The 26651-nt window shown below is 44.3% G+C and overlaps 1 protein-coding gene across 1 annotated transcript; it reads left to right on the top strand.

Moving 5' to 3' along the window:
• Positions 1 to 11978: 11978 nt before the first annotated feature.
• Positions 11979 to 20736, top strand: LOC122541565 (nuclear factor 7, ovary-like). The gene is made up of 7 exons (XM_043678396.2): positions 11979 to 12431; positions 13672 to 13764; positions 13874 to 14107; positions 16347 to 16369; positions 16472 to 16578; positions 19860 to 20396; positions 20491 to 20736. Exons 1-7 carry the CDS (start codon positions 11979 to 11981, stop codon positions 20502 to 20504), a joined length of 1461 nt encoding a protein of 486 aa, XP_043534331.1. The 3' UTR covers positions 20505 to 20736.
• Positions 20737 to 26651: the final 5915 nt, after the last annotated feature.

Raw genomic sequence — 26651 nt, 5'->3', positions numbered from 1 at the left:
TACCCCTCCCCAGCCTGATCCACTTATTGCAACAGGCTATTGTGCAGGTTAATCGTTCACTCATGAAGTCTGGCGTAAATAACTCCAACGGTATCTCGTACTGAACATGGAAACTTTCCTCTTAAGCCCTAGCTGGTCATTGAATTATTTTCATTTCCTGGGGTTTGGAACAAGTGCGTTGTTGCGTTTGTTACATTTTCCGGTCGTTCTGAAGGATAAACATGTGGATCATGTGGAAAAACACTGCAAGTATTTTTGGGACATCGTTTTAATGCTGAATTGACGTATTAAATGGGTAAAGTTTCACCAAGACTGGAACAAACTTAGAGCCTCTGGATGAGGGTTGAGCTATTCGGGACTGGGTTAAGGAGAGGGATGGAATTTTAAAGGCAGGAAGTTCAGAGGGGATTTGACACACGGCGGGATCTGGGAACCTGGAATGCAGTGTCTGTGAGGGTAGCACAGGTGGGAAGCAGAGGTTAGATGGATGAGCACTTGAAATGTCATAACATTCGAGGGTCAGGGCCAAGGCACAGACTTGAAGGACTGAAGGGCCTCTTCAGAACTGTATACTCTGAGGTTGTGACTCACTAGCCACTCAGTACACATTAGGTAAAAACATGGACTGCAGATGCTGGAAACCAGAGTCTAGATTAGAGTGGTGCTGGAAAAGCACAGCAGGTCAGGCAGCATCCGAGGAGCAGGAAAATCGACGTTTCGGGCAAAAGCCCTTCATCAGGAATAGAGGCAGGGTGCCTGCAGGGTGGAGAGATAAATAAGAGGGGAATGGGGGTGGGGAGAAAGTAGCATAGCGTACAATAGGTGAATGGGGGTGGGGATGGAGGTGGTAGGTCAGAAGGGAGGGTGGGGGAAGGTAGCAAAGAGTGCAATGGGTGAATGGGTGTGGAGATGAAGGTGATAGGTCAGAGAGGAGGGTGGAGTGGATAGGTGGAAAGGAAGATAGGCAGGTAGGGCAGGTCATGAGGGCGGTGCTGAGCTGGAAGGTTGGAGCTAGGGTGAGGTGGGGGAAGGGGGAATGAGGAAACTCTGCAGGTAGCCTGCCTCTATTCCTGATGAAGGGCTTTTGCTCGAAACTTTGATTTTCCTGCTCCTCGGATGCTGCCTGACCTGCTGTGCTTTTCCAGCACCACTCTAATCTAGACTCAGTACACATTGTTCCAGCCCAGAGTAACATCTAGGCCAGACTGGGTATGGATGGCAGATTTCCTTTCCTAAAGAGCACTATCAGATGGGCTGTTACAATAATCAATAACAATTTACACCTTCACCATATCTAACTTTATATCCCAAATTTATTAATTTATATTCACCACACTGCCAAACCCCTGTTCCCACAGCATGAACCTGGGCCTCTTGCTCAATGACATGACCCCTCTGCCACTATCGCTCCCACCAGCGCCTCTCATTTCTTTGGATTACCTAAACATTCAATGGTGTTACCGTGGCTGAATCCCCCACTATCAACATCCTGGAGGTTACCATTGACCAGAAATAAGACATATAACCATTGTGACAACAATAGCAGATCAGAGTACTGCAATGAGTAACTCAACTCCAATTTCCCAAAGCCTGCCCACCATCTACAAGGCACAAGTCAGGAGTGTGACGAAATACTCTTCACTAGTCTGGATGGGTGCAGCTCCAACAACACTCAAGAAGCTTGGCACTATCCAGGACAAAGCAACCCCCCGTTTGATTGGCATCACATCCACAAGCATCCACTCCTTCCACTACTGACATTCAGTAGCAGCAGTGGGTACTATCTGCAAAATGTATTAATTAATCAAGGCTCCTTAAACAGCACCTTATAAACCTACACTTCCACCATCCAGAAGAACAAAGGCAGCAGATACCTGGAAACATCAATCCCTGCAAGTTCCCTTCCGAGCCCCTCACCATCCTGACCTGGAAATATATCACTGATCCTTCACTGTCAAAACCCTTAAACCTCCTCCGAACCCCTGCAGCCCCTACAATCCAAGCCTCCAGTAGTTCAAGAATACAGCTCACCACCACCTTTTCAAGGGGCAATTAGGGATGGGCAATAAATGCTGGCCTCACCAGTGATGTCAGCATCTCACAAGTGAGGAAAGAAACCTGACTTCAGTCTCCTGTAAGAAGATGTCTTTGTCCAATCCATGGGTGTTAAATTGTGTTAGTAACATTGTTATGAAACACCTTAGGACACATGTTATAAAAGTAAATTAGGAAACAGTACAGAGAGTGGTGGAAATACAGCATTCCATTGGCCCAGAAGGCAGTGATCACTGGGGAGTTAATTGAAATGTTCAAGAGTAACATCAATTGTTGCAATGGGCAATAATAAATATGCAGCAAATGCAGGTAATGGGACTGAGAAACAGCCCAACTGTGATCCTAGAGATTAACAGAATGTGCTTGCTGGGCCAAATGGCCACATTCTCTAACCCCTCAGCTGATACAGCAAAATTATTTGTCTCTTTTCAGATCAGCATACATTGGAATCAATGTCACTGGCTGTATGAGTGATCACCTCAGTTAATAGTTAATGGGATGGGGTCATTAGCTGCACAAATATCATTCCGAATATTGAGCTTTCAACTGACCTGCTAACTAATTTATCGTTCCAGTCCCATGTGCAAGCTCAGTATTGTTCACAAACTAAAGTGCTATTCCAAAAATAAAGCTGCACTTTGGAACTTTTAATAAAATGTTCAATTTACTGACACAAACATGTCAGAGCAGTGAATAGTTGAACGTTGAAGGTCCAGTGAAAGATTACAAAAGTTTGTCGACATCTGAACTTGGTCAGATAGTGCCTAGGCTGCAGAATGAACAAAGTGAAATGTGTAGCAGAGGTGTAGGGGCTCCCTCTACTATCAGCAGTTACTCTGTCTAAGCTCATGTGTTAACGGGGCATGTACCAGAGTTCACCCAAGTCATTGTGAAATGGAGCTGAAGGTATTTGCTGACATTGACATATTTATCACAGCCTATAGATTTCTTCAAAACTCAGGTGTCTAATTTGTATCTTCTTAATTCAATACATGCTTAATTGTTAATGCAGCTGACCAGAGAATTACAGAATGGTTACAGCACAGAAGGAGGACACTCAGCCCATCATGTCTGTGCTCAGTCACTGCAAGAGGAATTCACCGACTGGTACACTTTTGCCATTAGCTCCTAGTCCTGGAGATCGTTCCTGTTTTGGTGATGGAAGCCTTGGTTGAATCAGCTTCCATCAGTTCCAAAGCATTGCCAGACAGACACTAGGTGTGTGCGATAACATTTGTCTCACTCTTGCCAACCACCGAGAGTCAGTGTCCTCTGTTTCCCAATCACTTCCACCAGTGCAACAGTTCCTTCCAAAATATTTCATCTTACCCCTTGTGGTTTTGAAGATCTCGATCAAATTTCCTCTTGACCTACTCTCCTCCAAGGGTTCCTCTCTGGCAGACCCCGGGGTAACTTTGGAATGTGATTTTTTTAAAGATTTCTTTGCAAATGGGAGAGAATCAAAGTCACCTTTTGGAATTTACAATTGATAGTCAAATCTCTGTTGGCATTTCGGGAGAAATGGTGTGACCAGGCACCATCTGTGTGTGTTGTCCAAGGTTAGAGATCCCAGCAGCAGATGTAAGAGAGGTTCCTACTCTCTCTCTCTCCCTCTAATGTCACCTAAGACAGCACTCCGTCTGCTGACTTCGACTGTGTCTACAATGCTCCAAGCAAACAAAGAACTGATAAAAGACTTCAATCTCCATTGCAATTTACTTACAGACCGTCAACTCATACTTCTCCATCTCATGTGTGTGTTGAAATTAGGATGAAGATCATAGAAAGCCTACAGTGTAGAAGCAGGCCTTTCAACCCATCGAGTCCACATTGACCCTCTGAATAGCATCCCATTCCTGTAACCCTTCATTTGCCAAGGCCATTCAACCTGATCTACATTTCCCTGGACACTATAACCAATGTAGCATGGCCAATCCACCCTAACCTGCACATCTTTCGACTGTGAGAGGAAACCGGAGCACCCAGAGGACACACACAGACATGGGGAGAATGTGCAAACTTCACACAGACAGTTGCCTGAGGGTGGAATTGAATTCGGGTCCCTGGAGCTGTGAGGCAGCAGTGCTACCCACCGAGCCACCATGCCAGTAAAATGTAGTTCTATATTTTTAATATGTTTACATGTGTATATTTTAGCTTAATATAATAAACACATTACTTTTTAACTTGAAAAAGTTCTGCCATTTTGATCATATATAAGAGCAGAATTAGGCCATTCAGCCCATCATATCTGTTCCACCATTCAATCATGGCTGGTATGTTTCTCAACCCCATTCTCGTGCCTTCTCTCAGTTACCCTTGATCCCCTTACTGATGAGGCAGAAAGGTCAATGTTATTTACTTGGACTTTAGTAAAGTTTTTGATACAGTAGATTAATTAGTAAAGTTGGATTGCATGGGATTCAGGGTGAGCTTGCCAATTGGCTTAATGGCAGGAGACAGAGGGTGGTGGTGGAGGGTTAGTCTTCAGACTGGAGGCCTGTGACCGGCGGCGTTTCCCAGGGATTGGTACTATGTTCATTGTTGTTTGTCAATTTTACAAATGATTTGGATGAGAATGGCAATAGGAGGCATGGTTAGTAAGTTTGCAGATGACATCAAAACTGGTGGTATAGTGGACAGTGAAGAAGGTCATCTAAGATTACAAAGGAATCTTGATCAATTGGATCAGTGGCTGAGGAGTGGCAGATGGAGTTTCATTTGGATAAATGCGAGGTATTGCATTTTGGTAAAACAAACAAAAACAGGATTTATACAATTAATGGTTGGGCCTCGGGTAGTGTCGTAGAACAGAGAGATCGAGAGGTTCAGGTATATAATTCTTTTAAATTTGCATCACAGGATGACAGAGTGGTTAAGAAGGCATGAAGACACTTGCCTTCAATGTTCAGACCTTTGAGTATAGGAGTTGGGACGTCATGTGCAGGATGTTGGTGAGGCATCTTCTGGAATACTGGGTTCATTTCTGGTCGCACTGTTATAGGAAAGATATTGTTAAATTGTAGAGGATTCAGAAAGCATTCACCAGTGTGTTGCCAGGAATGGAGGATTTGAATTATTGAAATAGACTGGATAGGTTAGGACTTTTTTTCACTGGAGCATAGGAGGTTGAGGGGTGACTTATCAAGGTTTATAAAATCATGAGGTGCATGGATAAGATGAATAGTAAGTGTACTTTCGTAAGCTAAGGGATTTCAAAACTGTTTCCATTCTGTGTGACCTAATGACTCTATAATTAAGAACCTATCTATCTTTGTCTTAAAGACACTCAATGACTTGGTATCAACAGCCTGCTATGGCAACTCATGCTACAGATTCACTACCATCTGGCTGAAGACATTCCTCCTCATCTCAATTCTAAAGGGTTGTCACCTCACCCTGAGGCTGTAACCCTTGGTCCAAATCTCTCCTACAAGTGTAAATTTCTTCTCCATGTCCACTCCATCCAGACCGCTCAGTATCCTGTAAGTTTCAATCAGATCCCCCAATATCCTTCTACACTCCATCGAGGACAGACTCAGAGTCCTTAAGCGCTCCTCATATGACTAGCCCTTCATTCCTGAGAGCATTCTGGTCAACTTCATCTGGACCCCCTTCAATGCCAGCACATCCTTTCTTAGATACAGGACACAATATTTCAAATGCAGTCTGACCAGAGCCTTAGACAGCTTCAACAGTACATCTCAGCTTTTGTTTTCTAGCCCTCTTGAAATGAGTGACAATGTTGCATTTGCCTTCCAAACTGCCAACTGAACCTGCATGTTAACCTTAAGGGAATCCTAAATTAGGACTCACATTTCTGCACATGGTATTCCATCTGCCCTTTCTTTGCCCACTTGCTAAGCATGTCCAAGTCCTTTTGCAGCCTCCCTGCTTCCTCAACACTATCTGTCCTTCCACCTGCAAACTTAAGAACAGTGTCCTCAGTTCCTTCATCTAGATTGTTAACATATAACGTAAATAGCTGTGGTCCCAACATATTACCCTGCAAAACTCCACTAGACTCTGGCTGCTATCCTGAAAAAGACCCCTTTATCCCTACTCTCTGCCTTCTGCCAGTCAGCCAGTCCTCTATCCATGCCAGTATTTTGCCCCTAACACCATGGTCTATTATCTTACTTAGCGGCACCACGTCAAAGGCCTTCTGGAAATCCAAATAGATCACATTCACTGGCTCTCCTTTGTCTAACTTGCCAGTTACATCCACAAAGAATTCTAACAGTTTTGTCAGGCATGACCTCCCCTTGACAAAGCAAAGTTCTAGACAATTTATTAGAAATCAGATGTATTGAGTTCAGAGATAGATGTAGGGACTGAAGGAATCATAGATGATGGGGAGAAAGCAGGAACAGGGGACTGAGTTGGATGATCAGACGTGATCATATTGGATGGTGGAGCAGGCTCAAAGGGCCGAATGGCCTACTATTGTTCCAATTTTTTTATTTTTCTGTTTCTATGAATTGGCAAATGCAGTATTTTTAAAATCAAAGCCCTGCTGCATTCCAATGAGTAAAAGAGAGGAGCCATTCCCTCTCACCTGGATGTAATAACATAAAAGAGTTGTTATTTCTAAATACAATGGGGTTTCTGCCTCTTCCACCCCCTCAGCACTGAGCTCTACAACAAAAGATTTTTTCAGTCCCACTGACCCCCTACGAATGACTATGAATGTATTCTCGCCAGGATTCTTAGAAAAAAAACAGCAAATATCCATTCTATTTAGGCCTTGCAACTTTATAAACAGCAAATGGAAATTTCCCTTCTCTCTTGTCTCTTCCAGAGAACACAACCTTGACCCAATCAAACTTTCCTCATTGCTAAAATACTTCATTTGTAGAAATATTCTAAGTGACCTCTGGATTGTCTCTAATCCTGCAATGCAGTGATCAGAACTCTATATTGTCCTTTAGCTATGACCTATCCACAGTTGTAGCACAATTTCCCTACTCTTTATATTCTGTTTCTCAGCTAATGAAAGCATCTGTTGAAACTAAAGTAGGAAAGTAACCCATATTCCTTTTTAACCACTTTATCTACCTGTCCTGGTACCTCCAGTGATCTGTCATCTCCATATCTGTTGGATATGCATTCTCAGGTCCCTCTGTTCCTTTACATTTCACTCCAGTGTTGCCATTTATTGTGCATGTCTCAGCTTTACTACACTCCTGTAATGCATTATCCAATATTCTGTTTGCTCCTTGTTCTCCCACCATTGATAGCTGTCTGTAGTCCCCAACTTTCTTCCACATTCTCAAATTGGTGACCAATTCTTCAAATCATGAATGCTTACATTTCCACTCAATCAATTACCACAATGTGCATGTGCCCCTGATGCTGTTGGTGAGATGAATCATTGATTATTCATAGATAATTTTGTATTTCCTTTAGTTACTAATAATGTCTTAGAAAAACAGCACGATTGTAAAAATACTGGTGCAATCTCACTACATTTATTCAATTCTCCATGACAGAATTATAATGATTCTTACATTCCTGCCTAATGTAGACTCTGTATCTGTGGTGGTGCCTTTTAATGATGCTGTGGGAGTCTAATTTCAATGCTGGCACCAAATTAAAAACAACAAAGTGTGAACATTGGAAATCAGAAATAAAAACAGAAGGTGCTGGGAGCATACAGCCAATCTGGAGCAGCATAATGTTTCAGACCTCTCACCAGGACTGGAGAAAAGAAGATGGACAAGTTAGAGTTTTTCAGCCAGAGAAGGGGAAACAAGAAGTAAAGGGAAGCTCTTGTTTTTTTTTAAATTTCATGTTGCATTTGCCAAAAACACTGGATCAAGTTAAAAAAAGACAAAGCGTTGCATACAAATGAGCTGTGAGTGGTTTCATCCAAACCACAATTCAACCACTCAGTAACATCTCCTCACCCTGTTTAATTTGTTGTTGCCTTTCTGAATTTGGTTTTTAGGGCTGATGAGCACAAGATAAAAAGCTGCAATGCAAGTAACTTCTGAGTAATGGTCAGCAACTATGTAAAAACCATGAATGCAACATGCAGCACTCCTTCAGTACTGCACTGAAGTTTCAGCCTGGAATCTTGACACTTGGACCCACCACCTGCCAAATTTCTCACCCCCAAGTCTGGTACAGGCTGGTGTGGGGGTACTATAGATGTTGGGGAGATAAGACAGTGACAGACGGTAGATTTGGCAGTTTCGCTGTGGTGTTCACTGGGATTCTGAGGCACCTTACATATCTTCCAAGTTGCTGTTCCATCCTGTTACAGTCAATGAAAATGTAAACTGGGATCAGATATTAAACCAGCTTCCCAATCACTATCAGTTGTTCGATGCCTCTGTAGAAATTCAAAAGTAACACTTTGGAATCTTCCAGGATGTTTTCAATCCCCATAGCAGTAGCCAATAAACAAAATAACAATTCAAAGTTACAACAAAACAGTCCCAATGCAGTAGAGCCTTCCAAACCTTGAAGTGACCTGGATAAACATCCGTGTTCAGTTTGTATTGATGTATTGATGTTCATAGTTCAAACAAAATTAGAAAATCACAGCATCTTTGACAGATAAATTGAGGTCAAATTTACACGAAGCAATGATTTTCATAGTTTTAATATAAAAGAGTCCTATAATCTCACTGTAAATATATACCTGCTAGATATGTTATTGAACCAGACCATTGAGGAATCTGTTATTGTTCCTTTATTTAGTCCAATGTTTATAGAACCATTGAGATGTACAACAGGAAACAGACCCTTCGGTCCAACTCATCCATGCTGACCAGATATCCCAACCCAATCTAGCCCCACCTGCCAGCACCCGGTCCATATCCCTCCAAACCCTTCCTATTCATATACCCATCCAAATGCCTTTTAAATGTTGCAATTGTACCAGCCTCCACCACTTCCTCTGGCAGGTCATTCCACACAAACACTATCCTCTGCATGAAAATGTTGCCCCTTAGGTCTCGTTTATATCTTTCCCCTCTCACCTAAACCTATGCCCTCTAGTTCTGGACACCCCAACCCCAGGGAAAAGACTTTGTCTATTTACCCTATCCATGCCCCTCATGATTTTATAAACCTCTACAAGGTCACCCCTCAGCCTCCGACACTCCAGAGAAAACAGCCCCAGCCTGCTCAGCCTCTTCCTGTAGCTCAGATCCTCCAACTCTGGCAACATCCTTGTAAATCTTTTCTGAACCCTTTCAAGTTTCACAACATCTTTCCAATAGGAAGGAGACCAGAATTGCACGCGATATTACAACAGTGGCCTAACCAATGTCCTGTACAGCCGCAACATATCCTCCCAACTCCTGTACTCAATACCCTGACCAATAAAGGAAAACATACCAAATGCGTTCTTCACTATCCTATCTACCTGTGACTCCACTTTCATGGAGCTATGAACCTGCACTCCAAGGTCTCTTTGTTCAGCAACACTCCCTAGGACCTTACCATTAAGTGTATATGCCCTGCTAAGATTTGCTTTCCCAAAATGCAGCAACTCACATTTATCGGAATTAAACTCCATCTGCCACTTCTCAGCCCATTGGCCCATCTGATCAAGATCATGTTGTACTCTGAGGTAACTTTCTTCACTGTCCACTACCCCTCCAATTTTGGTGTCATCTGCAAACTTACTAACTGTACCTCTTATGCTCACATCCAATACATTTATATAAATGATGAGAAGTAGTGGACCCAGCACCAATCCTTGTGGCACTCCACTGGTCACAGGCCTCCAGTCTGAAAAACAACCCTCCAACCTCTGTCTTCTACCTTTGAGCCAGTTCTGTATCCAAATGGCTAGTTCTCCCTGTATTCCGTGAGATCTGACCTTGCTAACCAGTCTCCCTTGGGGAACCTTGTCGAACACCTTGCTGAAGTCCATATAGGTCACATCTACCACTCTGCCCTCATCAATCCTCTTTGTTACTTCTTCAAAAAACTCAATCAAGTTTGTGAGACATGATTTCCCATACACAAAGACAGGTTGACTATCCCTAATCAGTTCTTGCCTTTCCCAATATATGTACATCCTGTCCCTCAGGATTCCCTTCAACAACTTACCCACCACCGAGGTCAGGCTCACTGGTCTATAGTTCCCTGGCTTGTCTTTACCGCCCTTCTTAAACAGTGGCACCACGTTAGCCAACCTCCAGTCTTCCGGCACCTCACCTGTGACTATCGATGATACAAGTATCTCAGCAAGAGGCCCAGCAATCACTTCTCTCGCTTCCAACAGAGTTCTAGGGTACACCTGATCAGGTCTAGGGGATTTATCCACGTTTATGCATTTCAAGACACCCAGAACCTCCTCCTCTGTAATCTGGACATTTTGCAAGATGTCACTATCCATTTCCCTACAGTCTATATCTTCCATATTCTTTTCCACAGTAAATACTTGTTTAGTATCTCCCCCATTTTCTGTTGCTCCACACAAAGGCCGCTTTGCTGATCTTTGAGGAGCCATATTTTCTCCCTAGTTACCCTTTTGTCCTTAATGTATTTGTAAAAACCCTTTGGATTGTCCTTAATTCTATTTGCCAAAGCTATCTCATGTCCTCTTTTTGCCCTCATGATTTCCCTCTTGAGCTGCCAGAGTAAAGAATTTTTATGAGTGAGACAGAAAATGGATTTCGGGTGAGGAACACCTTTGTGATCATTATATCACCCTCTGATAATTAATCTGCTGGCCACATTACAAATGCACCCTTCCTCAAAGATCAGGTCCAGGCAAGGGTCAGGAGCAGATATTATGTCACAAGGTGTCCAAATTCTGGAGCTCACAATTCTTATTTTATTCATTCGTGGGATGTGGGTGTCACTGGCTAGGCCAGCATTGGGAATGGAGACATATATAGACCAGGTAAGGACAGCAGTTGTCCATCTCTAAAGCAAATTAATGAACTAGATGGGTTTCTGCAACAATCAACAGCCATTACTAAATTCTACTTTTCACTATCTGCCCAGAACATCAAGCCCTGACCTTAACACAGGAGTCTGGAATACCAATGTGGTGATATTCTACCACCTTAACAGTATACTTGGGTTTGGAAGGTGCTGTCTAAAGAGCCTTGGTGAATTTCTACAGTGCAAGTTGTAGATGGTACATTCTGTGGCTCAGCATTGGGATGAAGGGAGTGGATGCGTTTGGGTGCGGTGCCAATCCCGTGGGCAGCTCTCACCTGAATGGTGTCAAGCTTCTTGAGTGTTGATTGAGCTGTATTCCAATGCTTTGTGACCTCCACAGTGAATACTGTGACCGATAGGAGGAGTTTTGGGGGAGGGACCATGAGAAGCAGGAAGAAATATGTCCAACCAGAATTGGCAACATTGTTGCCAGTTTACTTGTGTTGTTTGAGACAGTAGGTGCTGATGCACAATACAGCAACATCAACTGCAAGAGGCAGAGAGGAGACACAGTCGAGAGGTGGGGAAGTGGGAGGGGAGAATAGAGAGGAGGTGAGGTGCTAAAACCTTGAGGAGGAGAGGTAGGGAAGAGGGAGAGGGGGAATAGAGGAGAGGTTGTGCAGAGAGGGAAAGGGGTATTGAGAGGAAGAGGGGCGGGGAGGAGGGAGAAGGGGGTAGAGAGGAGGAGAGGTGGGGAAGAGGGAGAGGGGGATAGAGAGGAGATGTGGGGAAGAGGGAGTGGGGGATAGAGAAGAGCAGAGGTGAAGGAGTGAGAGGTGGAGGGGATAGAGAGGAGGAGAGGTTTAGGGAGAGAGAGGAGAGGTGGGGGGAGAGAGAGAGAGGGACAGAGAAGAGGCGGGGAAGAGGGAAAGGGGATAGAGAAGAGGAGAGGTGGGGAAGAGGGGGATAGAGAGGAGAAGTGAGGGAGAGGGAGTTAGAGAGGCGGGAACTTGGGGGTGCTCACTCAGGAGAGGTGCTCAGTGGGGGCAGGGAAACCCTGAAGCTGGGAGATGGCATCGAAAGAGCAGGCAGAGAGCCTGAGCAAGTACCTGCGGTGTGGCCTGTGCCGGGAGCTGTTCCAACAGCCAGTCATCCTGGAGTGCGGCCACAACTTCTGTCGGGGCTGCATCCAGAGCGAGTGGGAGAAGGTAGAAGGGGGAGGCTGCTGTCCGGAGTGTCTGACTCTGTCCCAAGGCAGTCACCTCAAACTCAACAGGGCCCTAGCTAACCTGGCCGACAGGCTGAGGAACCTGAAGCCGGCTCGAGAGCGCACTCCTTGGGCAGAGCCTCCGGGGGGAGAGCCTGGCTTCGGCCTCTATTGCAGTGAGCACCGGGAGGAACTGAAACTGTTCTGTGAGACTGACCGCCAGCTGATCTGTGTGATGTGCCTGGATGGCAGAGGGGGTCACAGCCACAAGTTCCATGACTTCATGCTCATCCATGAAGCTGTCATCAAATACAAGGTAAAGGGCAAGTAAAAAACTGGGTTCTCAGTACAGTCAGAGCGAGTCTAACTCGGGCAGATTTCTCACCGAATTGAGAATGCCTTTCTGAGGGAGAGGGCCATTCAGCATTCGAGAGTGTGGTGCTGGAAAAGCACAGCAGGTTAGGCAGCATATGAGGAGCAGGAGAGTCAGTGTTTCGGGCATTAGCGTTTCATTAGGAATGCCATTCAGCATTGCCCACGTTAACTTTAATTGGTGCGTTCAGATTGCCCTCCTGCCCCTAGGCCAGGAGCTCCAGATACAGCTCCCACCCCTCAGACTTGAAGGTGTTGTCCATCGCACCCGTTCCCGGTGGGTAGGTTATCACTTGTGGCACAGTAGTAGTGTTCGTAACTCTGGACCAGGAGGCCTGGGTTAAAATCCCACCTGCTCCAAAGGTGTACCATGATGTCCGGGTGGTGGTAAACTTTGTAACTTCCTCTGTCACTTTGCCAGCATTGGGTGATGCGCGGGAGAGAGATTCCCAGTGGACTGGGGTGGACAGGATGGGACAAAGCTCATGGCTCTCTTCCCCCTTTGCACAGCCCTATCCAGAACTCCAGTCCACAAGTGAAAGTGGATGTTACTCTGACCACTGAGAATTGCTAGTAAATTGAACCAGGAGCATGAATAAGCTGCTTGGCCCTTTGAGACTAATCCGCTATTCAGCAAGATCATGACTGATCTGATCTTAACCTTAACTCTACACTTCTCCCAACTCTCCCCCCACAATAATCTTTCATCCCTGCAGCCCTGCCTATGATATCAGCCTGAATCTCCCCTCCAATCTCCACCCCATACAAATAAACATTTCTCGAAAAAAGGCTGTTTTCACCTTGTTTTGAGAGAAGGCTGAGCAGGGATCTGATTGAAGTGTAGAAGATTATGCGAAGCATGGACAGGGTGGATAGAAAGCAGCTGCTCCTCTTAGAAGATGGTTCAGTAGCAAATGGCCAAGTTTTAAGATGAAAAGTGGGAGATTTAAAGACAATTTGAGGAAAAATATTTTCACCCAGAGAATGGTGGGGCCTGGAATGTGCTGCCGAGGAGACTAGTTTTAGTGAAAATCCTCACAATCTTTAAAAACTGCTTGGTGTGCAATATAAATGTCGTAACATTCAAGGCTACAGGCCTGCAAGATGGGATTATTGTGAATAGGTTGGTGCAGATTTGATGGTGTGTTGCTGTGCTTTGTGATTCTATGTCTCTATGATCCTAGGAAAGACTGAAAACATCCCTGGACAACCTGAGACAGAAAATCATCATCCTAGAAGCAAAGTTGAAAGAGAAACAGGGCATTTCGGAAATTGGAGTAAGTTCACTTGCACTCTCCTTGCACTCTCCATCTGTCCCCCAACTCCATAACCTGCTGTCCCAGCACTACACTCTATCTGCTTTGTTGTGTTGCTCTGTTCCTGCAGGAGAAATCAGCCAGCCTGCAGAACCTTATCTCTTCCGAATTCGCTAAAATGCACCAGTTCCTGAACAGGAGAGAAGAGAGTTTGATTCGGGAGCTGAAGGACCATGAAGACAACCTTTCAGGAGTGATGGAAAAGAACCTTCAAGAGATAAAAAATCATTTAGATTCTGTTCAGCGAAAACTGTCGCGATTGCACACGAAAATGGACCAGCGAGCATCAGTCCACTTCTTGGAGGTACCAGGGGGGTCGTAGGGAGTGGGGAAGTATCTGTAAGGTTTAAAATCCTAACAGCTTCAAAATGCTCAATGAAATTTGGAAACTTTGTGATTTTGTTTGTGTAGTACAGAGAAACATGATCTTTGTTTATTGAGTGCACTGCCCGAGAGTGTGGTGGAGACGGCAGCTTCAGGTGAGACATTCAGAAGGGACTGAGGCTGCAAGGGAAGAATGTGCAGGATTACGGGGAGAAGGCAGGGGGATGGTACTGAGTGAGAAGCTCATTCAGACAGTGGGCTGAATGGTCTCATTCGATGTGAATATGATTCAGGAAAAAAATATCAAGTTGCCAAAACAAAATGTGTGAAACAATTCCTCCAATGGATTTTGAGGTTACCTGCCCTCTCAAACATCATTCATCAATGGTTAATAAATACAATTCTCTCTAAACATCTCCATGACAGCCACAGTTATAACCATAACGTTCTGTGCCAAGCACATTATGTCATCGGTCTGTCTTAGGATGTTGGCAGGAACACATCTCAGGAACAGGTGGGACTTGAACCCTGGTCTCCCTGTTCAGGGTTATAGATACCAGTTTTGTGCCACAAGAGCCCTCAGTGGCTTTGTATTTTTCCATAGAATCCATACAATGTGGAAACAGGCCCTTCGGCCCAACACGTCCACAACGACTCTCTGAAGAGTAACCCACCCAGACCCATTCCCTCCCCTATATTTACACCTGACTAATGCACCTAGCCTACACATCCCTGAACACAATGGGCAATTTAGCATGGCCAATTCACCTAACCTGCACATTTTTGGATTGTGGGAGGAAACTGGTGCACCCGGAAGTAATCCACACAGACACAGAGAGAAGGTGCAAACCCCACACAGACAGTTGCCCGAAGCTGCAATCGAACCTGGGTCTTTGGCGCTGTGAGGCAGCAGTGCTAACCACTGAGCCACCGTGTCACCCAAATAACTCTGTGATTGTAATGTCACCCACCTGAACCTCGCTGAGATTGTGAATAGTGTTGAAGCTAATTTCCAAACTGAAGAGCATGGCCAGGAGAGTGGAACTAAGACTGGAATTGCACTAGCTGCGATTTTCAAAACAGTGGGGTCACCTTGAAGGCCTGAATGCTTTTATGTAACAGAGCAGAATAGATAGCAGACTGGTTTTACACCCTGCCCAACATCGCATCATTTAGAGTTCACTGAGTAGAATGGGAAACAGGCCTTGCGCACTACTGTCTGATTGGTAGGAAGGTTAAGATTGCTCCCTTAGTGGAGAAGGGATGACCTAGTTGAATGTTAATCCAGAGAACTGGTCATGTTCTGAGAACCCATGTTTAAATTCTACTACAGCAGATAAGTGGAATTTGAATTCAATTTTAAAAAATCTGGAATGAAGAGTCTAATAATGACCATGGATCCATCACTGATTGTTGGAAAAACCCATCTGGTCCACTAATGTCCTTTCGGGAAAAAAACTGCCATCCTTACCTGGTCTGACTTAAAGGTGACACCAGACCCACAGCAATGTGGTTGACTCTTAACTGCCCTCTGGGCAATAAATGCTGGCCTAGCCAGCAACACCGTCATCCCATGAATGAATAAAAGTTTAATAACTATTGCAAAGTTATGTCTATACAGTGGACCGACCAGATGAAGAAATGGCAGTGTTGAGGTGGTTGCTGGAGCTGAAACTAAGACATTTATGTGCCAGTATCTTATGCGTCATGTCAGAGACCCAGAAATGATTGTCCTTGTGTGAGCCCACACTGTCAAGCTCGACCCTGGAAGGATGTTATTCAGGCTAAAATAAAGAGGCTACAAAAGTGGGTTCTTGTGTCAACAGAAGTTCTAAGAACAGTGTCACTTCCTCAGTGAGGTTTTTCTTTGTGCCTTCGAACAGGATAAGGCCACTGAGCCTCATATCCGCTGTGCCATTCACTTCAAACACGGTTAATTAGTATCTTCACCCTGTTTACTCAACATAGCTCCATGCTGCCTGGTACTCTCACACAATAACATTTTGTCAACTCATCTTGAAATATCTAATTGGATCCACAGCCTGTTGGGAGACAGAATTCCTGATTCCGATATAAGCTGTACATGGGAAGTATTTGTGTCATCAAATTTAATGACGTAATTGCTCTCAGCTATTTTGGGATTCTATTCCATTCTGTCCTAACGTTTCATGAGTACTGTACAATACCAAGCTCAGATACCTCTTCTGTTTTATATTTAGGAAGAAGCTTGGGGACAAAAGAGGTATGGGAAATTCCTCACAGAAACTTTAAATATCTAGCAAAAGTAAAACTAATAGTCTTTAAAGTCACTCTGTAATGCCGATTAATACATTTCTATTGTTAGTGAAGACGGTCACCATATATTAATCAGTGGAAATCAGCCACTGGGACTGTTCAAAGGACCATTACAGTACACAGTTTGGAGAGAAATGATCAGCACTATCTACCCAGGTAAGGAGATCTTCTTGAGTTTGAGAAGGAAAAAGACTTCAAACATGAACTATTATTATGTTATACACATTGCTATGCAGAGATCAGATATCGTTGCCTCTTTAATGTTGAACAATTTCCTTAGATATGTTCAATAGATTTCTTTTAAACTGTCTCCCTACCTCCACTCATTATAGGAACTGCTGGACACAGCAACTTGTGTTGTAGAACAGAGAGTACATAATTCATTTAAATTTGCATCACATATAGGTAGGGTGGTTAAGAAGATATTTAACATGCTTGCCATCACTGCCCTAACCCTAACTCTAACCCTACCACTGTCCTATGAGTATAGGGATGGAGACATTATGTTGAGGTTGTACAGGATTTTGGTGAGGCCACTTCTGGAGTACTGAGTCCAATTCTGGTCTTCCAAGTAACAGGAAGGATGTTATTCAGCTGGAGAGGGTTCAGAAGAGATTTATTGAGATGTTACTGGGAATGGAGAGTTTGAGTTATAACGAGAGGCTAGATAGGCTGGGACTTGTTTCAGTGGAGCATAGAATGTTGAGAAGTGATCTGATAGACGTTTATAAAATAATGAGGGATATAGATAAGATGAATAGCAGTGTCTTTTTCTTAGGGCAGGGGATTTCAAGACTAGAGGGCATATTTTTAAGGTTCGAGGAGAAAAATTTAAAGAAGGCATTGGGGCAGTTTTATTTGGACAGGGCGGTTTATATGTGGAATGAACTTCCAGAGGAAGTGATGGATTTGGGTCCAGTTATAACGTTTAAGAGACATTTAGATAAGTATATGAATAAAAAATGTTGGGAGGGAAATGGGCCAAGTGCAGGCAGGTGAGTCTGGTTTAGTTTGAGATTATGGTGGGCATGGGCTGGTTGGACCAAAGGGTCTGTTTCTGTGCTGTATGACTATAACTGAGAATCAGTCAATTCTGTAACAAGCCGTGAGTCCACATGTTGCAAATCTCTGTCTTGTTTTGATGATAATGGAATGACATTGGTGCTCTGTGTTTTTCTAAGCCTCAAGGTTATGCAATAGTTCATGTTGAATAGAAAGGAAATTTTCTTTTTGCCTTCATTGTAGCAGATACAAGGAGTGCCAGTATTGCAGCTCTTCAATAACGACTTGTTCTCCCAAACTCAATAACCATTAAAACCGATTAAAAATAAACATTGTTGGCTCGCAGAACGAAATGTGCTTGAGATGCAGCTGTAACCAAAGCAAGTGTCCATGAAATACTTTTAGCCCATTCAGTCCCAGTGTAAACATCAATTTGTTGCTCCTTCTAGTTACATAGATGCATTAACAGTTCAGTGCTTGCATCAGTCAAGATGATAACATTTGTTCAATGTTTTCTTGTTTTGTCCTCAAAATGGATATTAACGTTGCCCTCTGTTCTCCGAGTGTGAGCTGGGCCTTTCTCCAGTGTTGATCTGGGTGGAGAAAATTAATAAACATAACTCCTCCAAAAAACTCATGGGAGAAATCAGTTAATGCTCAGTCAGGTGAAAGACTTGTGGAGGATTAGGAGCTTGTGTCAGATTCAATATTACATTCCATTGTGAATGAAATTGGATGTTAAGGAAGAGCAAAAACATATCGGTCGTCATATTCTGCCACGTGCCTGAAACTTAATTCTGTAGGAGGTAGTGGAATTAAGTATCAGGTGGGGTGCATAATAGACGATGGATTCAATATGATTCCAGAGCTCTTATGGTTTCAGTGGTAGTGTCCTGTCTCTGAGCCAGGAAGCCTAGTTTCAAATCTCAACAGTATTATTAAAAATATCTGGAATAGGCTTTTAATGTGTCAGCAACCAGTTTTTCACCCTTCCTCCCCATTTGTATTTCCCATGAAAGAAAGTAGGACAAATGATAAAATCCCTATCTCTACAGCTTGGTTATAAAGGTTATCTCAGTCTTTAATCAGTGTTTCCTCTCTTATTGGTGACTCCCAAACAATGAAAATGTTTCGCTGTTAATCAAAATAAAACCTTCCCAAATCAATAACATTCCGTGCTGCATTTCTGAAAAACATGGAGAAGTAGAAAATAGGAGCAGGAGTAGGCCATTCGGCCCTATGATCATCCAACTCGACAGCCTGGTCCTGCTTCTCCCCCATAACCTTTGATCCCCGTGTACTTGAAGTAACTCCAAAAAGGCTGGTATCCACTCACCAAGTCACTCTTTATTTACACATGGACAGCCCTTGACACTGATCCAAGTCCCTCAGAACCAGCTCTCAGAGTGAACAGGATGTCTGACCCTCCTGTTTATATCTGTCAGGCAAGGCTCCCTGATTGTACCAGGTTAACAGCCCCAGTCAGGGAGCTCATATTCTGTGAGATCCAGCTGTCTGACCTTGTGCAGTCACTAGCAGTGCTATACACATTTCCTACTGGACATCATACAATAATTTGGCCTCACCTTCTTTCTGCAGTAGCAAATTCCACAGGCTCACCCTTCTCTGGGTGAAGATGTTTCTCCTCACCTGTACTCTGTATCCTCTGTATCCTCTGTATCCTCTGTTTACTCTGTATCCTATGAGTGCTGATACTGGATTCCCCTGCCTTTCTTCACTGACCTACTATTGTCTGGGCCAGTTAGAATTTAATAGGTTTAGTTTTTCTGAACTCCAGTGAATATAATCCTAACTGAGTTAACCTCTTTTCCAATGTCAGTCCTGCCATCCCAAGAAATTGGTAAACCTTCACTGTTCTCCCTCCATCGCCAAAACAATTTTCCTCAGATAAGGAAACCAAAACTGCACAGCATATTCCAAGTGTGGTCTCACCAAGACTCTGTACAACTGCAGCAAGACACACTTGCTCCTGAAAGACATCCCTGCTTTCCTTACAGAATTCCCAGTCTGTGAAGTTACTCTTCGTTCCTCTCTGGGATAATTTCAAGTCTTGGTGATCGGCGAGAGATTTCATTCAAAGTCTTTTTCTCACAGATTTATTGTGCAGTACAGAAGAGGCTCTTGGTCTATCGACTCAACACCAAGAGAAATCTACCCTAAATCTGCACCCACTTTCCGATTCTTGGCCTATAGCCTTGAATATTATGATGTTTCAAGTGCTCATCCAAGTATTTTTGAAAGGTTGTGAGGTTTCTCTCCTCCAGTACTCTCCCAGTGCATTCCAGACCCCTAGACATCTCTGGGTGAACGTTTTTTAAACTATCAGTGACTGATGGAATTGTGTTGATAGGTAATAGCTGTTCTGTGATTAGATAATTCAAATGTCATTCTGTTTTTGTCTCTCTGTCTTCCAGCTCCAACCTGTTTGACTTTGGATCCCAATACTGCACATTCCTGGCTCATCCTGTCCGATGATCTGACCAGCGTAAGATACGGAGATAGGGGACAGTCTCTCCCTGAGACACCCGAGAGGTTTTATCCCTGTGTGTGTGTACTGGCGTCGGAGGGATTCAACTCAGGCAAACACTACTGGGAGGTTGAGGTGGGAAACAGCGCTGAGTGGGATCTTGGAGTGGTGACGGAATCCATCAACAGGAAAGGAGATATCACGGCCATGCCAGAGGCTGGTTACTGGATCGTGTGGCTGAGGAGGAGTGAGTATAAAGCTGGCACATTTCCACGTACCCTCCTGACCGTGGACATCAAGCCCCGGAAGATCGGGGTCTACCTGAACTACGAGGAGGGGCAGGTGTCATTTTACAATGCAGACAACATGTTCCATCTCCACACCTTCATCGACATCTTCACTGAGAAACTTTACCCTTTCTTCAGTCCTTGCTTGAGTGGTCATGGGGAGAACACAGAACCACTCAAAATCTGCTCCATGAAAGGTCATTATCGGTGAAAAGTTCTTGTAGTTCATTTCTTTCTGTAAATACACAGTCACTGTTTCTGATACTGGCTTTTTTTTTCTCTTAATTTCAGATTTATTTCATTAATTGAATTTAAATTCCACTGAACTGCCTATAATGGGATTTGAACAGATCTCTCTGGACTATTGACGACTAATCCGGTATCAAAGCCATTGCTATGCCCATTGCTGAGCTGGATATGAATCCCAGAACAAGACTTTGAAGAATATGTTGACCCCTCCTCACTGATTTCTGGCTCAGCTTACTTTCCCTTTTCCACCCGTCACAACAGGCTTATTAAAATTAAGGTTTGAAAAGGCCTTGGATGTTAAAAGCTTGACGAAATAACTGTACACAGGGCAATCTTACAGTGCTGAACACAGCAGAGTGTGACTGTACACAGGACTATATTACAGTGCTGAACACAGCAGATGGAGTATGACTGTACACAGGGCTACGTTACAGTGCTGAACACAGCAGAGTGTGACTGTACACAGGGCTATATTACAGTGCTAAACACAGCAGACAGAGTGTGACCGTACACAAGACTATGTTATAGTGCTGAACACAGCACACAGTGTATGACTGTACACAGGGCTATATTACAGTGCTAAACACAGCAGATGGAGTATGACTGTACACAGGACTATATTACAGTGCTGAACACAGCAGACAGAGTGTGACTATACACGCGGCTATATTACAGTGCTGAACACAGCAGACAGAGTGTGACTGCATATTGGGCTATATTACAGTGCTGAACACAGAAGACAGAGTGTGACTGTACGTGGGGCTATATTACAGTGCTGAACACAGCAGATGGAGTATGACTGCACATAGAGCTATATTACAGTGCTGAACACAACAGATGGAGTATTACTGTACACGGGGCTATATTACAGTGCTGAACACAGTAGACAGAGTGTGACTGTACACGGGGCTATATTACAGTGCTGAACACAGCAGACAGAGTCTGCCTGTACATGGGGCTATATTACAGTGCTGAACACAGCAGACAGAGTGTGACTGTACACGGGGCTACATTGCTGAGTCAAACACAGCAGACGGAGAATGACTGTATACAGGGCTACATTACTGAGTCGAACACAGCAGACGGAGTATGACTGTACACAGGGCTATTTTACTGTGCCGAACACAATTGACAGAGTGTGGCTGTACACTGGGCGATTTACCGTGCTGAATACAGTGAACAGAGTAACTGTACATAGGGTGCTATTACTGTGCAGAATACTGTGGGCAGTGTGTGACTATACAGGGCGATATTACTGTGCTGAACACAATGGACAGTGTGTGACTGTACACAGGGCTATATTACTATTCTGAACTCAATGGATAGAATGTGACTGTACACAGGGCTATATTACTGTCCTGAAAACAGTGTACAGTATGTGACTGCACACAGGGCTATATTACTGTGCCAAACACAATGGACAATGCGTGACTGACACAGAGCTATGTTACCATGCTGAACCCAATGGACAGTGTGTGACTGTACACAGGACTACATTACTGTGCTGAACACAATGAACAGAGTGTGACTGTACACAGGGCTACATTACCATTTTGAACAAAGTGGACAGAGTGTGACAGTAAACAGGGCTATATTACTACACTGAACACAGTGGGTAGAGAGTGACTGTACACAGGGCCACGTTACCATGCTGAACACAATGGACAGAGTGAGACTGTACACATTTCTACATTACTGTGTGGAACACAATGGACATACACAGGCTATAATACCTTGTTAAACAAAGTAGACAGAGTTTACTGTAGACAGGGCTATATTACTATGCTGAACACAATGGACAGAGTGTGACTGTACATTGGGCCACATTACTGTGATGAACACAATGGACAGAGCATGACTGTGCACAGGGCTACATTACCGTGCTGAACATGGTGGGCAGAGTGTGACTGTCCACAGATCTATATTACTGTACTGAACACAATAAACAGAGAGACACTATACACAGGGCTATAATACCGTGTTGAACAAAGTGGTCAGAGTGTGACTGTACACAGATCTATATCACTGCACCGAACACAGTGGACAAAGTGTGACTGTACACAGGGCTATATTACTATACTGAACACAGCGGACAGTGTGACTGCACGCAGGGCGATATTATTGTGCTGAACATAGTGGACAATGTGTGACTGTACACAGGGCTGTATTACTGTGCTGAACATAGTGGACCGAGTGTGACTGTACACAGGGCTACATTATTGTGCTGAACACATGGACATCGTGTGACTGTGCACAGGGCTACATTACCATGCTGAACACAGAGGACAGTGTGCAACTGTACACTGGGCTACAATACTGTGTTGAACAAAGTGGACAGAGTGTGACTGTACACAGGGCTATATTACTGCACTGAACACTGTGGACGGAGTGTGATTGTACACAGGGCTACGCTACGTGCTGAACACAATGGACAGTGTGTCTGTAGACAGGGCTGTATTACTATGCTGAATACAATGGACAGAGTGTGACTGTACATTGGGCTACATTGCGGTGCTGAATACAATGGACAGAGTGTGACCGTATGCAGGGTGATATTACTGTCCTGTACACAATGGACAGTGTGTGACTACACAGCACAATATTACTGTGCTGAACACAGTGGACAGAGTGTGACTGTACATGGGGCTATATTACTGTGTTGTACACAGTGGACAGAGTGTGACTGTACATCAGGTGATATTACCATGCCGAACACAGTGGACAGTGTGTGACGGTACACAGGGCTATATTACTGTGCTGAACACAGTGGACAGAGTGCGACTGTACACGGGGCTATATTACTGTGCTGAACACAGTGGACAGTGTGTGACTGTTCATAGGGCTATATTACTGTGTTGTACACAGTGGACAGAGTGTGACTGTACACCGGGTGATATTACCATGCCGAACACAGTGAACAGAATGTGACTGTACACAGGGCTATATTACCACACTGAACACAGTGGAAAGAGTGTGACTGTACACATGGCTATATTACTGTGCTGAACACAGTGGACAGTGTGTGACTGTACATAGGGCTATATTATCATGCTGAACACAGTGGGCAGTGTGACTGTACGCAGGGCGATATTATTGTGCTGAACATAGTGGACAATGTGTGACTGTACACAGGGCTGTATTACTGTGCTGAACATAGTGGACCGATTGGGACTGTACACAGGGCTACATTACTGTGCTGAACACAATGGACAGAGCATGACTGTGCACAGGGCTACATTACTGTGCTGAACACAATGGACAGAGCATGACTGTGCACAGGGCTACATTACCGTGCTGAACATGGTGGGCAGAGTGTGACTGTACACAGATCTATATTACTGTACTGAACACAATAAACAGAGAAACACTATACACAGGGCTATAATACCATGTTGAACAAAATGGACAGAGTGTGACTGGACACAGATCTATATCACTGTACGGAACACAGTGGACAAAGTGTGACTGTATACAGGGCTATATTACTATGCTGAACATAATGGACAGAGTGTGACTGTACACAGGCCTATATTACTGCACTGAACACAATGGGTAGAGTGTGACTGCACACAGGACAATATTATTGTGCTGAACATAATGGACAGAGTATGACTGTGCACAAGGCTACATTACCCCTGCTGAACACAGTGGACAGTGTGTGACTATACCTGGGGCTATAATACCATGTTGAACAAAGTGGACAGAATGTGACTGTACACAGGGCTATATTACCACACTGAACACAGTGGAAAGAGTGTGACTGTACACATGGCTATATTACTGTGCTGAACACAGTGGACAGTGTGACTGTACGCAGGGCGATATTATTGTGCTGAACATAGTGGACAGTGTGTGACTGTACACAGGGCGATATTATTGTGCTGAACATAGTGAACAACATGTGACTGTACACAGGGCTGTATTACTGTGCTGAACATAGTGGACCGAGTGTGACTGTACACAGGGCTACATTACTGTGCTGAACACATGGACATCGTGTGACTGTGCACAGGGCTACATTACCATGCTGAACACAGAGGACAGTGTGCAACTGTACACTGGGCTACAATACTGTGTTGAACAAAGTGGACAGAGTGTGACTGTACACAGGGCTATATTACTGCACTGAACACTGTGGACAGAGTGTGATTGTACACAGGGCTACGCTACATGCTGAACACAATGGTCAGTGTGACTGTAGACAGGGCTGTATTACTATGCTGAATACAATGGACAGAGTGTGACTGTACATCGGGCTACATTACAGTGCTGAATACAATGGACAGAGTGTTATTACTGTCCTATACACAATGGACAGTGTGTGACTACACAGCACAATACTACTGTGCTGAACACAGTGGACAGAGGGTGACTATACACAGGACTATATTACCATGCTGAACACAGTGGACAGTGTATGACTGTACGCTGGGCAATATTACTGTGCTGAACACAGTGGACAGAGTGTGACTGTACATGGGGCTATATTACTGTGTTGTACACAGTGGACAGAGTGTGACTGTACACCAGGTGATATTACCATGCCGAACACAGTGGACAGTGTGTGACGGTACACAGGGCAATATTACTGTGCTGAATACAGTGGACAGAGTGTGAATGTACACCAGGTGATATTACCATGCCGAACACAGTGGACAGTGTGTGACGGTACACAGGGCTATATTACTGTGCTGAACACAGTGGACAGAGTGTGACTGTACACGGGGCTATATTACTGTGCTGTACAGAGTTTGACTGTACACCAGGTGATATTACTGTGCTGAACACAGTGGACAGAGTGTGACTATACACAGGGTGATATTACTCTGCTGGACATATTGGACAGTGTGTGATTGTACACAGGGCTATATTACTGTGCTGAACACAGTGGACAGTGTGTGACTGTACACAGGGCTATATTACTGTGCTGGACACAGTGGACAGTGTGTGACTGTACACAGGACTATATTATCATGCTGAACACAGCAGACAGTGTGACTGTATGCAGGACGATATTACTGTGCTGAACACAATGGACGGAGCGTGACTGTACACATGGTTATATTACTGTGCTGAATACAGTGGACAGTGTGACTGTAGACAGGACAATATTACTATGCTGAACACAGTGGACAGTGTGTGACTGCACAGGGATATTTTACCGTGCTGAACACAGTGGACATAGTGTGACTGTGCACGGGGCTACATTACCGTTTTGAACACAGTGGACAGTGTGTTACTGTGCACGGGGCTATACTACAGTGCTGAACACAGTGGACACAGGGTGACTGTACACGGGCTACGTTACCATGCTGCAATCAATGGACAGCGTGTGACTGTACACAGGTGTATGTTACTGTGCGGAACACAATGGACAGAGTGTCACTGTACGCCGAGCTATATTACTGCACTGAACACAGCGGACAGTGTGTGGCTGTGCACAGGGCTGCATTACGATGTGTGACTCGATGGAAAGATGGACCGAAATTTTCCTCAGGGAGATAGTGAGGTCTGCAGATGCGAGAGGTCAGAATTGAGAGGGTGTTGCTGGAAAAGCACTGCAGGTCAGGCAGCATCCGAGGAGCTGGAAAATTGACGTTTCGGGCCGGAAACGTCGATTTTCCTGCTCCTCGGATGCTGCCTAACCTGCTGTACTTTTCCAACAACACACTCTCAACCCCGAAATTTTCCTTAGCTAAACTAAAAGCAAAATTCCAGAAACCCCTCCACAGAATGTGATACACTTTAAAGCGCTTGGGTAGCACTTTATTTTGGAAAACCGAATATCAAGAAGCTTATGAGAATCCGGTCAAACCCATTCTCATTCAGTTTCTCGGTAATGGGCCAAACCAATCAAAAACGTGTTCTTCCGGCTGTCAGTGATTGGTTCGCTCTATTAACCTATCAGAACGAATTTAGTGTTACCTCTCGGGCACTGAGCTGCCAGTTTCCGTTGGTTGGTAATGAAATTCCCAGTTTGTCACTGGTCCGAAAATACACAACGCATTCGCAACAAAGAAGGGGAGGACTTGCACTCTTCTGGCACCTTTTCACAACTCCTTGACATTTAAAGTCAATGACACACCTCCGCGCAGTCACTGATGTGATATAGGAAACTCGGCACTCAGTTTGAACACAGCAAGACCCAACATTCGCCAACAAAATAGTGGCAGTTTTTATTTAAGAGGGCTTGACAATAGAGT

The sequence above is a fragment of the Chiloscyllium plagiosum genome, unplaced genomic scaffold (genome assembly GCF_037043375.1).
Source record: "Chiloscyllium plagiosum isolate Xiang-an unplaced genomic scaffold, Cpla_swu_hap1 HiC_scaffold_35, whole genome shotgun sequence".
Classification (NCBI taxonomy): domain Eukaryota; kingdom Metazoa; phylum Chordata; class Chondrichthyes; order Orectolobiformes; family Hemiscylliidae; genus Chiloscyllium; species Chiloscyllium plagiosum.
The sequence above is the reverse complement of the archived record's forward strand: the minus strand, read 5'-3'. Positions and strand labels throughout refer to the sequence as shown.